Genomic DNA, 14,654 nt, shown 5'->3' with positions numbered 1-14,654 from the left:
TCCATCTCACCTCCCTCCCTCCCCCACCCGTCCCCTCTCCTCCCACCATCCCCCCCATCCCCAGTGCTGTGGCAGTGTCAGCCAGCAAGCTGCTGGTTTGTCATGTCATAGACAAGTTAGTATTGCAGCGCCAGATGGCAGCTCTGTGTGTGTGTGTGTGTGTCTGTGTGTTTGTGTGTGTGCGTGCGTACGTGTGTGTGTCTCTTTCTCTCTGGGGGTGTAAACAGCAGCTAATGTACACTGACAGCTCCTCGTGACTGCTCTCTTCCAGCCTGCTGAGCTGCACAGCAGTACTACACAGACAGAGGCAGGGAGATGAAGAAAGAGGAGGAGGAAGCCAAAAAAGCTTCAAAATGAAAACTTAAGCACCTCTGCTGTTTGTTTAACAGGAATTAAATTCGTTGATGTAGTATGACTGAAGTCCCGCCCAAACCCAGCAGGAGGAGAAGATGAAACTCTGCTTTCTTACACAGTAACACACTTGCTAACCTGTGTGATATTTCTCACCCTGTCTGTTCCGCTCAAGCAGAGGGTACTCCCAAGACATCAGCGAGCTGCAGCCCCGCTCCAGAGTCGCCCCTCAGTTCAACTGAAGAGTCTGTCAACGGTCTCGCCGGGGATCCACTCGCTTCACAGTCCTCCAGTCTCAAACCTCTGTCTGAGGATCCCTCCGGTGGGGAGTCTCAGCCCGGCACCCCGCTGCCTGTACCTGGTCACTCAGGTCTCAGCATCCAAGAGATGGTGGCAATGTCTCCTGAGCTTGATACTTACGCCATCACCAAGAAGGTTAAGGAGGTGTTGACTGATAATAACCTTGGTAAGAAACATTGGGGTTATAGCTGCTCTTTCATGCTGTGTGTCGTTTTGCTGTCTGTGCAGTTTATTTGGTCCTTCCCTTTCCCCTTCCCTTCCCATTGATGAATTTAGCCATTGAAGCAGTTCTCAGAAATAACCATTCCATTTCCTCTCTCTCCTAACCAGGCCAGCGTCTGTTTGGGGAGACTATCCTGGGTCTGACTCAGGGTTCTGTCTCAGACCTGCTGGCCAGGCCCAAACCTTGGCACAAGCTCAGCCTGAAGGGCAGGGAGCCCTTTGTCCGCATGCAGCTCTGGCTCCAGGACCCGCACAGTGTGGAGAAACTCATGGACATGAAGCGCCTGGAGAAGAAAGGTGTGTTGTGGAAGAGCACTGGGGAGAAACAAGCGCACACTCTATACGATGTAGCATGGCGTCAAAAAAGCTGTTTTAAGAACGCCCTTATTTTAGAAATACATTAACAATAAAACACAAGCAGCGGCCCTTGAATTACACATGCACATCTGCACAGACAATATCCTTTGTGCAGGACAGCAGAGCATGTTGTGCAGATCACAGTCATCTTGGTGTGATGTCAGTACCAATCAGGACTGCAGACATCACGTACTGTATTAGATGTGACAGCTAGGGGACTGCCGGGGGCCTGCTTACTCACAGTCATCAGCATTCCTCTTCATCATCGTCATCATCATCATAATCATCAGTGTCTATATTCTTGTATTTTTATAATTTGCTAGCCCACAGCCGGCTCTATCACTCCATCATTCTTTATTCCCTTTCTCTTTGCACAAAGTGTTTAGGAATCAGCTCAGCCAAGAGGCCTCACCCTGCCTGCTGCCTCGGAGTGACCCCTTACTGTCCACTTGAAGCTCTCTCTCTCTGTGGAGATGCATATTTGAACCTGCCAGTAGGCACGAGCATCCAGGATCAGCTTACGCTCCTGATATCTTGAACTACTACACACAAGGGCAAAAAACAAAACTGACCTTACACCAGTGTGTTTCAGCGCTGCATGTGCAGGGGGGGGGGTTACTGTCCATTCAACTTCTTTTTAGATTATTGACCCCAAAGTAATGCATCCAAATAGCAATGGCAAGTAGACCTGGCTAGCAGCTGAGCCCAGAGGAAAGACACGGACCTAGTCTAGAGTAACCGTATTTGACCTCTCACCCTTGTGGTAAAAGCCTGTGAGGCAGCACACAAGTTCCAGAGTTGTTCTAACCTTGCTCTGAGGGGTTTTCCCTGCAATGCTAATATATCTCACTGCGTGTTATTGGGGTTGAGAAAATGTCAACCTCATGCAAAGCTGCCATGAGCTGTTCATTTTCAGCCGCTGGTACCTGGAGGGAATGGTGCTGCCTGTTTGCTGTAAAATGGAAGAGATAATTTCATTGTTGGGATTCATGAGTAAGGCGACAGCACCATCTAGTGGCTGTTGATGGTGCTAATGAAAATATTGTTCAGCTAGGTAGTAACAATGCACAAAAGGTAAAACGTTTCCGGGTTGAATGCATTCGTCAAACATGGAATGTCCACAGGGACATAAAAATACCAAATATTCCAAAACAACCTGAAAAATATTTCATTACTGTAACATTTAAATTATAAATAGTTTTGTCTATAAAATCCAGTCCAAGATGACATCTGACTTTTTCTCTGACCAGAAATTTAAAGCCATTATAACAATAATAAGTTAAGCATATATAATGATATTGATACATTTTATCTATGTAGTGCTTTTAACATAGCTTTAAGACAGGTTACGTTTAAAAACAGAAAGCAAAGTACTAGAAATATAAAATACACTTCATTATTTTTACATTGAAAGCAAAAGCCACAAGAAGATCAAATCAACAAGTAAATGTTGAGGAAGCTGGTGTCAGTTTTAATTCATCATTATTATTATTATTTGCAATTTTTTCACCCAAAAAAATGCTCAAATCATGAATTGATTTGCATATTGATTTTCTTTAAATCCACTAAATGACTAGTCAATTAACTATTTCATCTTAAATCCAAAGCTAATACATAATAGCTGTTTGGACTAATCTCATTCTACTTCACATGAATGTTGCTTTTCAAGAGACACCTCTCTCTAAATTAGAGATTTTAGACCTGACTACCAACCTGCGGCAGATATTTTATCATTGACAGTCTCCACATTAATTCAATAAATAAATGTGTTATTTCTGTTGTTCTGACTTCCCCCCTCCTGTCTCTGTGTGACTTTTCAGCCTACATGAAGAGGCGGCTGAGCTCCCTGAGTGACAGCCATTCTGTGGAAGGGGTTTTGGTGGGGACAGATTACCTGCAGGGCGCCCAGAGCCCAGGGCATCAGCATTTGAAGAAGGCCAGGGTGGTGTTGGGCCCTGAGGAGAAGGAGGCCCTAAAAAGGGCGTACCAGCAGAAACCCTACCCCTCCCCCAAAACCATTGAGGAGCTGGCCTCCCAGCTCAACCTGAAGACCAGTACAGTCATCAACTGGTTCCATAATTACAGGTCAGCATGTGGAAGAAAGAGGCACCTTGACATTGAGCTGTAACTGTCCAGGGTTTTCATTTATTAACTGTTTTTTAAGGGATTTTATAGTAATTAGATTGATTTAATTTAACAGGAAGATGATTTATTTCTCTGTAAAAAAGTTATAAAACAGTACTTTGTTGTTGAGAGAATACTGATATGTTTGGAGGTTAATACCCTGTACATGAATTCTCTATGTAGTTTGTCTTCTGTTTGACAAAGGTTTTTATACTTTAACCGGCTTGACTAAACTCATGTGTCTTCTCTAGGTCACGTATCCGGCGAGAACTTTTCATAGAGGAGATCCAGGCAGCTGGAGGGGTAGTAGGAGGGCCTGGCAGCGAGGGGGGATCTCCTTCCCTCCGTGGGTCCAAATCAGGAGAAGGGGACAGCTGTGATGGGACAGAATCTGAGGGCACGGTGGAGATACGCCAGGGACTGGGGATTGGCCTGGAGGATCACAGAGGAGCATGCAAAGACCATGATATGGAGGCTGAGTCTGAGGCAGGGGGCTCTAATAACTCCCCTGCTCAGCTAGACTGCACCACCTCAGGCTTAGTCGGGCCGGGCTCCAGCTGTGGACTGGGGCTCTTCAGCCTCACAGAAGCGTCCTCCAGTAGCCATGCCTCTAGTACAAACATCCCAGCCTCTGGCCCTGCCAGAAACCCCAGGGACAACAATCTGCGCAAGAAGAAAGCAGCCAATCTCAATAACATCATCCACAGGCTGGAGAAGGCTGCCAGCAAAGAGGATCCCTCAGAGTGGGAGTTCTAGCTCCCCCTGACCATCCTTCATCCCTCTTGTTTCATAACCTCACGACCTCTAACCTTGGACCCCTCCTGCTCTGTTCCAGTTGGAGAGTGGACACAGCCAAAGTCAAGCTCAGCAGCCATTTTTATTAAATAGAAGCTTTCCCAAAAGAGGAAAGAAACAAAGAGTGGTTGGCAAAACCCTTAAAAAGAAGATTTACTGAATACCTAGAAGAACAAAATAAGAGAACTTAAGTGTCTCTCCTTTTTTTTAAACTGAGTTTTGTTTTTGTACTGAGAAAAGCACTTAGCCGTCCTGCTGGCCTCCGGCCCTGCTGTACCTCCCCCTATCACCAGCCACTGGTGCACCAGACTGGTTAGTCCTGAGCTGGGGTCTGACCCACAGCTGGGGTTGAAACCTGGACTCAGTAACACAGGCAAGGCCTGACACAGCAGCTGTCACAGTGATAGACACTGATAGATGATAGATAGAGACAGGAACTCTCTTACAAGAACTCTCACTTTCTTAAAGGAGATTTTTTCCGCTCTTCTTCTCACCTCCCAAGTGTCCACAAACCTCCCCTCACTCAGTGAGACGCCTCATTTTTCACACTGTAGAGTGACTGTTACAAACCCTTTGCCTTTTTCACTCACTGCGTGTGTGTGTGCGTGTTTGTATGTTAGGGGTTGTGTCAGTGTGCACCTGTGTGTGTGTGTGTGTGTGTGTGTGTGTGTGTGTGTGTGTGTGTGTGTGTGCGGGGTTGTGTGTGTCCACACCCTAAAATGGTATGTGTGTGTGTGTGTGTGTGTGTGTGTGTTCTCTTCTCAATGGCAGCATGTTTTCTTTTTTATCTCACTCCTACACTCTTAAGAGGGTAGTGGAAGGCCTGCCGGCTGAGCTGCCATGGTTACTGATGTAAGAAAGATGAACTTTGACCTGTTGTGTCCCATATCCTATCCTGCTGACAGCCATGTGATGGCCAGAAGGATCTATAATTCCTCACAAACACACGCACTCATCTGAAGAGGAAGGACGGAAGGAAAGAAGGAAGGAAGGAACCCTCTTTTTGCCTCCTCAAACCCTTCTTTCAAGGATGAAGGATGATCTCTTTTTTTTTTAAATATTGCAATTTGGTTGCCAATAAGAGATTGCAAAGTCTATTGACTCTAAAGAGTACAAAATAGGGAATTTTAGGAAGCATTTTTAATTAGTACAAAATGAGAACAGAAAATAAGAGAATAACAAGTTACTGTTTTTAAAAGAGAAAAAAAATACAAATTAGAATGGATTAATGTTGCATTGTTGAAATACGATACAATGAATTTCACGTAGTACTGTAGCTGTCTGACATGGTGATACTTTGCGTGTCTCTCGTTGTTTTAGGTTGTGCACGTCACAGCTTTGCCCAGCACTGGACCTGCTGGGTGCGTGTGAGTGTGTGTGTGAGCGTTCGTGTGTATGTGTGTATGTGCACCACCGACAAATTTTCTCTGTTCACAAACACACATCTTTTTATAGGCCAAATCAGGAAGAGTGTGTGCGCATCTGTCTGTGTGTTAGTATTTGTATTTGCCTGCATGAAAGTCAGGGTCGAGGTCAATTCACTCAAAGTTAAATTTGAGAAGTAGATTAATAATAATGAAATTCATGACTGAAAAAAAAAAAGACCAGACACAGTTTTATGGAAATGAATTGCAATGTACAGAACTTGATGAATCTGTAGTTTCTGTCGATCGCCGTCAAAGTGAATTCACCACAATCCTGGTGCGAGCAGTTTCCACTCTCCTCCAGTCTGATCCTGTATCCAGGGATGTTAAGTCTTTTTGCATTGAATTCTACTGTATACACTACAAATTCTAAGGCATATCACCTCCTCCCTGCCCCACACAAGCCCTCAGTGCCTGTCAGCCCACTGCCTCCCCTTTGTGTGTGTGTGTGTGTGTGTTTGTGTGTGTGTGTGTGTGTGTGTGTGAATGTGCGTCTGCGAGGGTGCATGTACACGCATGCTCGTCGCGTGTGCACAAGTGTGTGCGACTGCGGAGTGTCTCGTGTTTCCAATGAGTGGGGTCATATTTCGTATCTACTTGCACACACTACTAGTGCACAACTGACACCCTTCTTTAAGCTGTTTGATGCGTTACCATTACATTAATCTTATCACAAAGTAGTGTAATACTATGATTTACTGTAGCTTGGTTTTATTGCTATTTTGCATTTATAGTTTGGTTTTTATTCTGCTTATTTATAGGTGCTGTATTTTTCATTTAATGTCTTATCATTTGAGTTGTCTATTTTTTAAGGGATTATACTGTTCCTGAGGGCAAGTAACATTTTTATTAGACGTATAGACTGCCGGCAGTATTGGTTAATATTTACAAAGATGTACTAGTTCTCATTTGTTTGTATATTCATGAATCCTAAAGTTTAGTGTCATTTCAATAGCTTTGAAAAAATGTGTTTGCTACAGTCCATGCTCCCGTAAGCATTAAGCTTTTACCACGACAGTTATGCTCTTAAATCGCTAGCTAGAGAATCAAAGGACATATCAAGATCAGTGGATATATGATAGCATATCTCTTTTCCTGTTTTCTATTCTCCGATCACGTTTTCTTTACTTTTTATTTGGCTGTTTCTTGGGCAAGCCCGACACTAACGCTCGGCAGGGCATGCAGCTTTCTTTAAGAGTTCGACCGCGCGTAAATCACATCGACGTAACGAACAGGTCCAAGTGTATACACTTTGTCCAATAGGTCAAATGAAATTAACCTAAACTTGAGAACGCGTGTTAAACTTGAAAGAGGTCATATCTGCCAAATTGAGATTAGAGAAGTGTACCAGCTGGCAGGTGTGCTACGCCAGATTGAAGCGAGATAGCCAGCCTATGATTATGCAGAATTTCTATTGCAGTCCGTAACAAAGCACTTATTAGGATCTTTTTTGAAGACTTAACCGTGGACAGGGTCTGTAAACACTACAGCAGAGCGCGGTCCCGGGATCCTGGGAAATGTTTGCCTTTTTTAAAAAAGTGGTTGTGAACCAAGCACAGACTCTTATCCGCATCCGAACACTAAAAAAAAAGAAATATTCAAGCATAAGATCGCTGTCCCCCTGTTTTCTACACGATGAACTGAATACAGCTGCCCCCTCATTTCAAACTATAGACAGAAACATTGTCCTGTACACTTGTAGATATTATGAGTTTTTATCTCGGTCCATCCTCAAACCTCCGCTTTCCCTGAATCTATATCCAGATATATTCAAAAGTTACTGATAATCTCATTGCACTGCATTAAGATGCATTTGTTAAAATTGGATTTTGTGATGCATCTAATAATTCCTAATAACTCCTCAAACATTGGCTCTTCCTGAGGACGACGGATGTAAAACACATCAGGTCTCCTGCAGAATAACGAAGGCTCGCTGCCTTCTGTTGGACGAGCTCGGACTGGACAACCACAGTATGTTTTATGGTGATGAATAGCTACTGTAAAGTAAAAGCACTTAACCCATCAGCCATTTTATAGCCAGATCCATCAACTCACCTAAACCACGTGAGATCATCAGATTTGTGCCTTTAACTGCCAAGCAGGGCACCAAACTTGTGATGTCATTAGATGTGGACGACTTCGCCTGATTTCTTCATAACTCGTCTTGATCCGAAATTCATTTCTCGCACACTTCGTAGTGGTACTTAAAAGTCAACTTTTCCTCAGCCCTCCGCAGAGGGTTGTATATAATTGCTGGAGTGCAGTGAAACCGATAAAAAAAAAAAGAGAAAAAACAAGCTCGTGTATTCTTATGACTGACCTGCAGACGCGTTCCGGTCCGGGTCTTATTTCAGACAGTTGTTTTCCCACAATGCATTTCTTACGTTGTACATAACCTAACTAGCGGCGAGAAAAGGCCAGAGCATCGAATGAAGGAGGAAGCATGCAGAAACAGCGTACACTGTAATAACACTGAATTTATTTCATAGGGCATTTTGTATTTTTCTGTTTGTGTCAGGTTTGCTGTGACATTAATAACGGCACTACAGGTATTGATAATGACGTGTGCCAATTCTAATGGTTATTTGGAAAAGAGACGTGTAAATACGGTCGATCAAGTAGCTATTGATTCACTATTGTCACAGTATGCTTTTTGTTCGAAGGCAGGAGGAGAGAAGGGACGATTCAGGACTTTTCCATGATCCACAGATATTTTTCTACAAATTTAAATCAGATGATTCTATACACTGTTGAATAACATTGTAAAGGTGTAACAGATGCTGTATATCATATCATGTTTTCTGAAGTCGTAAAGCTTTACTGTATGATCTGTTGAAGTAGTGGTTATTCATTTGACATATTAGTTGTAATGGAAGCCCGAACAGCAGCACTGGTCACCATATTCAGGAAAAAAAAAAATGAAAGAAAAGAAAAAAAAACCTCAGATGTTTTTTGTAATACTTTTAGAATATATCTTATGAAGTGGGTTTTGTAAGGAAACACTTTCCAAATCAGTGGTGCTGTATGCATAGCACACTCAGTAATACATACACACACAACACAGCACAATACACTCATCCTCTAACCCCCCCCCCCCCCCTTCTCCACTTTACTCACGTGCTTTTGTTTTTTCCCCCCGCTCACCTCTTACATTGTCTCCGGCTGATTTTTTTAAGTCTTAAACCATTTCCTCTTTATCTCCTCTCGGTTTTTTCTCCCCCATCGACTGTACAACGTTCGACTCTGGAACGATAAAACATTGCAGCGAAAAACTCACAAGACTTTAAAAAAAAGAAGAAAAAAAAAAAGAGGAAGCAAAAAGCCAAATGGTGAAATAGTTCTCCACCTCTGTCGAAAGGTTGCTGACAGTTTTTCTCTCTGTTTGCTGCTACCTAGTGTCGTCGCTTCAGTTCACCCCATAGCTTAAACCACAGTGTAGTCTGACAACCAAATGACCCGGGGAGATCTTCACCCCCCCCCCACACCCCCTGTTTGGAAAGCTTTAAGATGCTTGTTGAGGCTTTATCAAGTTCAGAGTGTTTGACGATGATATTTCACAGCTTATCATCAACAATGTGGAAGTAATAATTCTCGTAATAACCTGTCCCACTGCTTATTTTTGTGAGTGTGTGCGCGTACGTGTGTGTTGTAGTACAAAAGGCTGCATGACTGTAAAGGGATGGTTAAAGATGTTGTTTTTTTTATTTTAAATGTTGTTTCCCGAGCACTTCTGTCACTCCTGAGATGCTTCTTTTTTTGTCCTTCGGGGTCTCCCTCCCTTTTGTTTCCCCCTCATGTATCATCGTTTTCTTTATCTTTCTATTTACTAAACGTATCATGTTGTCTGTTCTCAGCACTGTAAAACAGTCCCTTCTACAACATTGAAAAGCAATATCACTGTATGAAACGTTCACAATGTATTTGTTATGATTGACATTTGATTCATCATCATTATTATTCACATGCACCCTAGGTGTGATAATTGAAGTAAATCTCTTTTATACAAATACTAAAAGTGTACTGTTGTAGTTTTTTTTGTTCTCACATGTGGATGGTTCTGTAAAATAAGTATTCTCAGAGAAAGAGATGAGTAGGAAAGTGGGGTCTACATAGGTTTTCAATGATATTGGATTTCTTCTGCATTTTGCTGCTGCCACAGGTGAGATGTTTTGGAAACTTAAAATAAAATAAAAATAAAAACAAATCATCTAATGAAAAAATATAATTTTTAAACTCTCTTCATCTTTTCTCCGCCCTCTACAGGCCGCTATGCAGAGCTGCAGGTGGAGTTCTCGTCTGCTGTGCGTACCAGCGCCGAGCAGAAGGAGCTGATTCTGAAGCTGGAGCACGACCTGAGCACCATCCAGGCCATGTCCTCCCTGCCACGCCCCGACGCCGACGGGTCGGAGGTCACCAACATGGGGGACATTCCTGATCCGATCAAAGAGGCCAGCGCCATGTTTTCTGGTACGCAGAGTTAAAGAAAAGTTTAAGTACAAGGAGGAAATTTGAAATGTTCAGTGACAGAAACCTCAAGTTGGCTTGGTTAGAAGGATTAAAATGTTAGAATGGCACCTGGAGAGCTCATTCCTCTGCCACGGCTGGACAGTCCTCTCATGAAACCACATTAAAAAAATTCACATTTTTATTTAGATCTGCGCCAAAATCGCAACCACATGAATCGGTTATTTCTTGGGTGAATGGCCCACCCCTCCACAAAATTACACGCAAATCATTTGAGAAGTTTTTTGCTTAATCCTGCAAACAAACAAACGCTGATGAAAACACAACCTCTTTGGCAGATGAGGATCCATCTGTCTTTCTATAATGGTCTCCACTGATTCTTTCCCTGTCTTCAGTCGTTCGTCATCCCTCATACACCTTTGTAAAAAAACAGTTACATGTTTTCACAGCAGAGAAATCTACGTATTTTTTGTTAGAATACACCATGTTCATATAAAACACCGTTAATCATAGTGAGAAGCTAAAGGAGAAAATAGCTTTCGGGGGCCTTTATCAGTAAATGTACTGTACAGGTGAAAATCATCAGGGGTGTTTTAATTGTCTGCTCATTAGAATTATTTTCCTGTTTGGCTAAATACAAAATATCATGGGAAGACCAAAAAAGATGATGTGAATCTCAAAGTTAAATATTCAGAATAAACTTTTGATGCATCATAACTGTCACATTTCTTTCCTTGTCTGTAAATTAAAAGGGTTAAGACAAACTGTTTTAATAAATATTCCAGCTTTGGTAAATTTCCACATTGAACAGTCTTAATGCCAAAAGAGATTAAAGCTCATTGATGCCGTTTCAGTCCTCATGAGCATAAAAATGAAAATACTGAAGTTTGATGTAATGAGATAACCTTCTGATTCAGACTCTGTATTTGAGGGAGTTTGTTAACATATGTCAGCCGTCAGATTAGAGGGAGTGTGTCCAGTTTTCATTAGTTAGACTCACCATCTGTCTGATGGTGAAACAGATTAACAACAATTGACCCATTTTCCAGACATCATTGATCATACTGTGACCATATCTGCATATAAATAGAGGAAAGTGATTTATTGGCTCTAAGTGTTGTGTTATCTGTTCTTTTCCTGCTCCAGGCTCAGGTGTGAGCCCACATCCCGAGCTTCCTCAGGGCCAGATGGACTCGCTGCTCTCCATCATCTCCAGCCAGAGGGAGAGGTTCCGTTCCCGCAACCAGGAGCTGGAAGTTGTGAGTCACGATCCCTCTCTCACACACACACACACACACACACACACACACACACACACACACACACACACACACACACACACACACACACACACACACATGCACACACACACATACACACACTGTTGTATTCTGGGAGAGCTCATTTCTCCTCCATGTGCTTCCTGTGTCCCCTGCAGGAGAACCGCTCCCTGCAGCAGACCATGCAGGCCCTGCAGAACGAACTGGACAGCCTGAGAGCCGACAACATCAAACTCTATGAGAAAATCAAGTTCCTGCAGAGCTACCCCAGCAAGGTGTGTATCGTGAGTGTTTCTGTGACTGAGATCTACATGTGTGACATTCATGGTTTAAATATCATGATCGTATGGAATCTACCACCCTGAAATACTTGGGAGTGATATTTAGCTCTGTGTGTTTTCTGTGTGTCGCAGGCTGGAGGCAGTGACGACACCGTCATGCGTTACTCCTCCCAGTACGAGGAGAGACTGGATCCATTCGCCTCCTTCAGCAAGAAGGTGCAAGACAACACACAATTCATCAACCTGCCAATTTCCTGCTTTATTTTGTAGTTTACCGCCAAATCTTTACTCATATTCTGAATGACGGGATATTTCCTACTAAGTGTCAGATCAACATAATAAAAACACTTTGTTCTGACGTGAAGCATTTATCCAGATATGTAGTTTATGCTGGTTGAGGAGGAGTTTTGTGCTTTACTGAAAGTAGTTCTGGGAAATGTAAAATCATCTAAATGTGTTTATTTATTTGACTATTTTTACATAATGTTAAATGTGTTGTTCACAATTTCCAAAGATGATGAACTTTAGTTGAGGTTAACTTCTGTGTGTTTTCAGGAGCGTCAGCGCCGATACCTGAGCCTCAGCCCCTGGGATAAGGCAACTCTGAGCCTGGTAACACTCACTCACACACGCACATACACACACACTCGCTCACACACACACACACACACACACACACACACACACACACACACACACACTCACACACGTACTAGAGTGCATCTCGGGCTGCACTTTTCTGTTCAAGCTGGACTGAGCCCGTGAAAATTAACCGAAACCAACAGGAATATTGTTTTTTGTGTCCGAACCCGACCTGACTCAGACACATGCAGGATAGAAACTCGACTGAACCCGACCCAAATATAATTTTCACAAATTTGTCTGAAATCTGGTTTGTTGTCCACACTCCTTATCTGATCGTTTATTTTTGTCTCTTTAGGGACGAATGATTCTCTCCAACAAAGTGGCCCGGACCATTGCTTTCTTCTACACCCTGTTCCTGCACTGCTTGGTCTTCTTGGTGAGTCTCTAATCTCTAAATACGAGGAGCTTCTTTAAACACCGCGAATCATTCTGTGTGTTCAGCTTTAGAGAAACTGAACTGAATCGTCCTCTGTGATCTTTCAGGTTCTGTACAAGACCGCCTGGAGCGAGAGCATCGGCAGAGACTGCTCCGCTTTCTGCGCCAAAAAGTGAGTGTGCACCCGGCAGCTGGAAATGACCCTGGAATCGTCCGGGTTTTATATCATGTGTGAACTCAATGTGTCGTTTAAATCCTTACAAGTGGAATAACATTCCTAATTTTCTGTGTTCTCCAAGGTACGCTGACCACATCCACCGTTTCCACGAGAACGACCAGAACCTGTAAGCGGAGCCACGGTGACGTCTTCTCGTCCCTGTGAGATGAGGCTGCTCCAACATTCAGCAGCAGTTTACTTAATGATGGAAACTGAAGCTCACATCTCCACCAGGGGGCAGCTGAGGGCTGTAAACTGTTCATCAAAGGGTTGATTGATTCCAACAGAGATTTTTCTTTTTCATTTCCAGCTTCTTGACCTTTGATTGGTTGACTTATTAGAAAACTGTAACTGAAGCATCTTAGATCGACATGATGCTGAAAGCCAATCACTAGTCGTTAATGTGCTGTCGTTGCAGAAGTTTAATGAAGTTAAGATTTAATTACCAAAGGGGCCGCGCAGTACTGGGGCCTTGATGGGTTGATTTCTGAGTTATACTGGAATTTAGATTAAATAGGGAATATAATCATTAAAGAAATAGTTGTTTAAGAGCTGTATTATCATTATATAACAAATCACCATTGATGTGTGACACACTACAGTACAGTGACTCCACTGTTCATACATTCACACACGTATAATCTCTATAGTGATTAAAATAAAACAGAATCAGACAGATGTCGGTTGATATGAAGATTTAAGGTGAAACATATAACATTAGACTTTGTGTTTAAATGGGGACTTTTATGATTTGTCTATGATGGTTATGGTGGAAGAGGTGGTTACTTTAAGAGGTGATAGTGGTGGAATAGTTTTTTTGTTTTCATTCCAGTTCAGATTTTCTCTCCGTAAGAGACTAATATTATTGATTAATTGATAAGTACAGTTTAATGTCTTGAATCCACCTTGTTACTGTTAACCTGCTGTTCACAGATCATCTCTCCTCTCCTGATAGATGATCGCTGCAGCAGTGGTTCATCAGTGGTGACTGTCTGTGATACTAATGTCCAAGATAAATGTGCATGTTCACCTGCTTGCTTCTCTCTTTCAGATCTATTCAAAATAAAGACTATGCAGTAATGTGTCCTCTCATATCTTTTCTATTGGGTTCACAGTTTGCACATGACACAATTCTTAAACAGTCTTTAATTCACGTTGGATGGGTCCTAATTTATTTTTTGGGCACGTCACTGAAAAAGGTCACAGTGAAAATGTCTCTACTCTGACAGAACGTTTGATGTATGAGCCGAGGAGTTGATCTGTTTCTGTTTAAGTCTTTCAAACTTGGGACAGTGGGGATCAAGTTGGTGAAGTCAAACAGACACAAATGTGTTTGGAACAAGTAGATTTTCACCTTTTGTATTTCCCATCGCAGGTTTGGTGCGGATCCAAATAAAAATGAAGTGGTTTCATTCAGGCACTGCTGGGCCTTGGCAGAGGTACGCTCTCTACTAGGTGCTGGTTTCAGAAGGTTGTGGGTCTTAAAAAGTCTTAAACTTAATTAGTTTAGAGCTGTAGAACAACTGTATCAAGATCATTTCATTTCAGGATACGTCTCGCGATTCACGATATTCTACATTTATCTTGTGGTCAATCTTGGGAACTGGATTAATTCACACTTTAACAGGTATTGCATATATTTTGTATTGATGTTTCTTCATACATCCTCTTTTTTTTTCTTTTACCTCTTTTGCTCTAAAAAGCTTCTAGAAACTCACCAATGAGCCTCATTGTTCTGGAGAACATGTTTCTTCATGAAGAATACGGACTCTAATCCCATTTACACCGTCCTTTTGCTGGAAATACTCATCACATAAA

At 42.5% G+C, this 14,654-nt stretch overlaps 1 protein-coding gene across 5 annotated transcripts in view; it reads left to right on the top strand.

Moving 5' to 3' along the window:
* Positions 1–13,920, top strand: part of cux1b (cut-like homeobox 1b) — a 63,150-nt gene extending 49,230 nt beyond the window's left edge. For 2 of the 5 annotated variants that reach the window (XM_034605154.1, XM_034605156.1), the window contains 4 exons: positions 530–817; positions 982–1,170; positions 3,051–3,315; positions 3,606–4,806. In XM_034605154.1, the coding sequence (XP_034461045.1) occupies positions 530–817; positions 982–1,170; positions 3,051–3,315; positions 3,606–4,110 (1,247 nt within the window). In that variant the 3' untranslated portion in view covers positions 4,111–4,806. Of the gene's footprint in view, positions 1–526; positions 818–981; positions 1,171–3,050; positions 3,316–3,605; positions 4,807–9,836; positions 10,041–11,183; positions 11,297–11,475; positions 11,593–11,730; positions 11,815–12,153; positions 12,211–12,538; positions 12,620–12,726; positions 12,792–12,918 lie in introns of those variants that run through there. The other 3 variants (XM_034605153.1, XM_034605155.1, XM_034605157.1) reach the window with 2 other exon arrangements.
* Positions 13,921–14,654: the final 734 nt, after the last annotated feature.

This window comes from Hippoglossus hippoglossus, chromosome 13, assembly GCF_009819705.1.
Source record: "Hippoglossus hippoglossus isolate fHipHip1 chromosome 13, fHipHip1.pri, whole genome shotgun sequence".
Lineage (NCBI taxonomy): Eukaryota > Metazoa > Chordata > Actinopteri > Pleuronectiformes > Pleuronectidae > Hippoglossus > Hippoglossus hippoglossus.
This window is presented reverse-complemented; position numbering and strand designations above follow the sequence as displayed.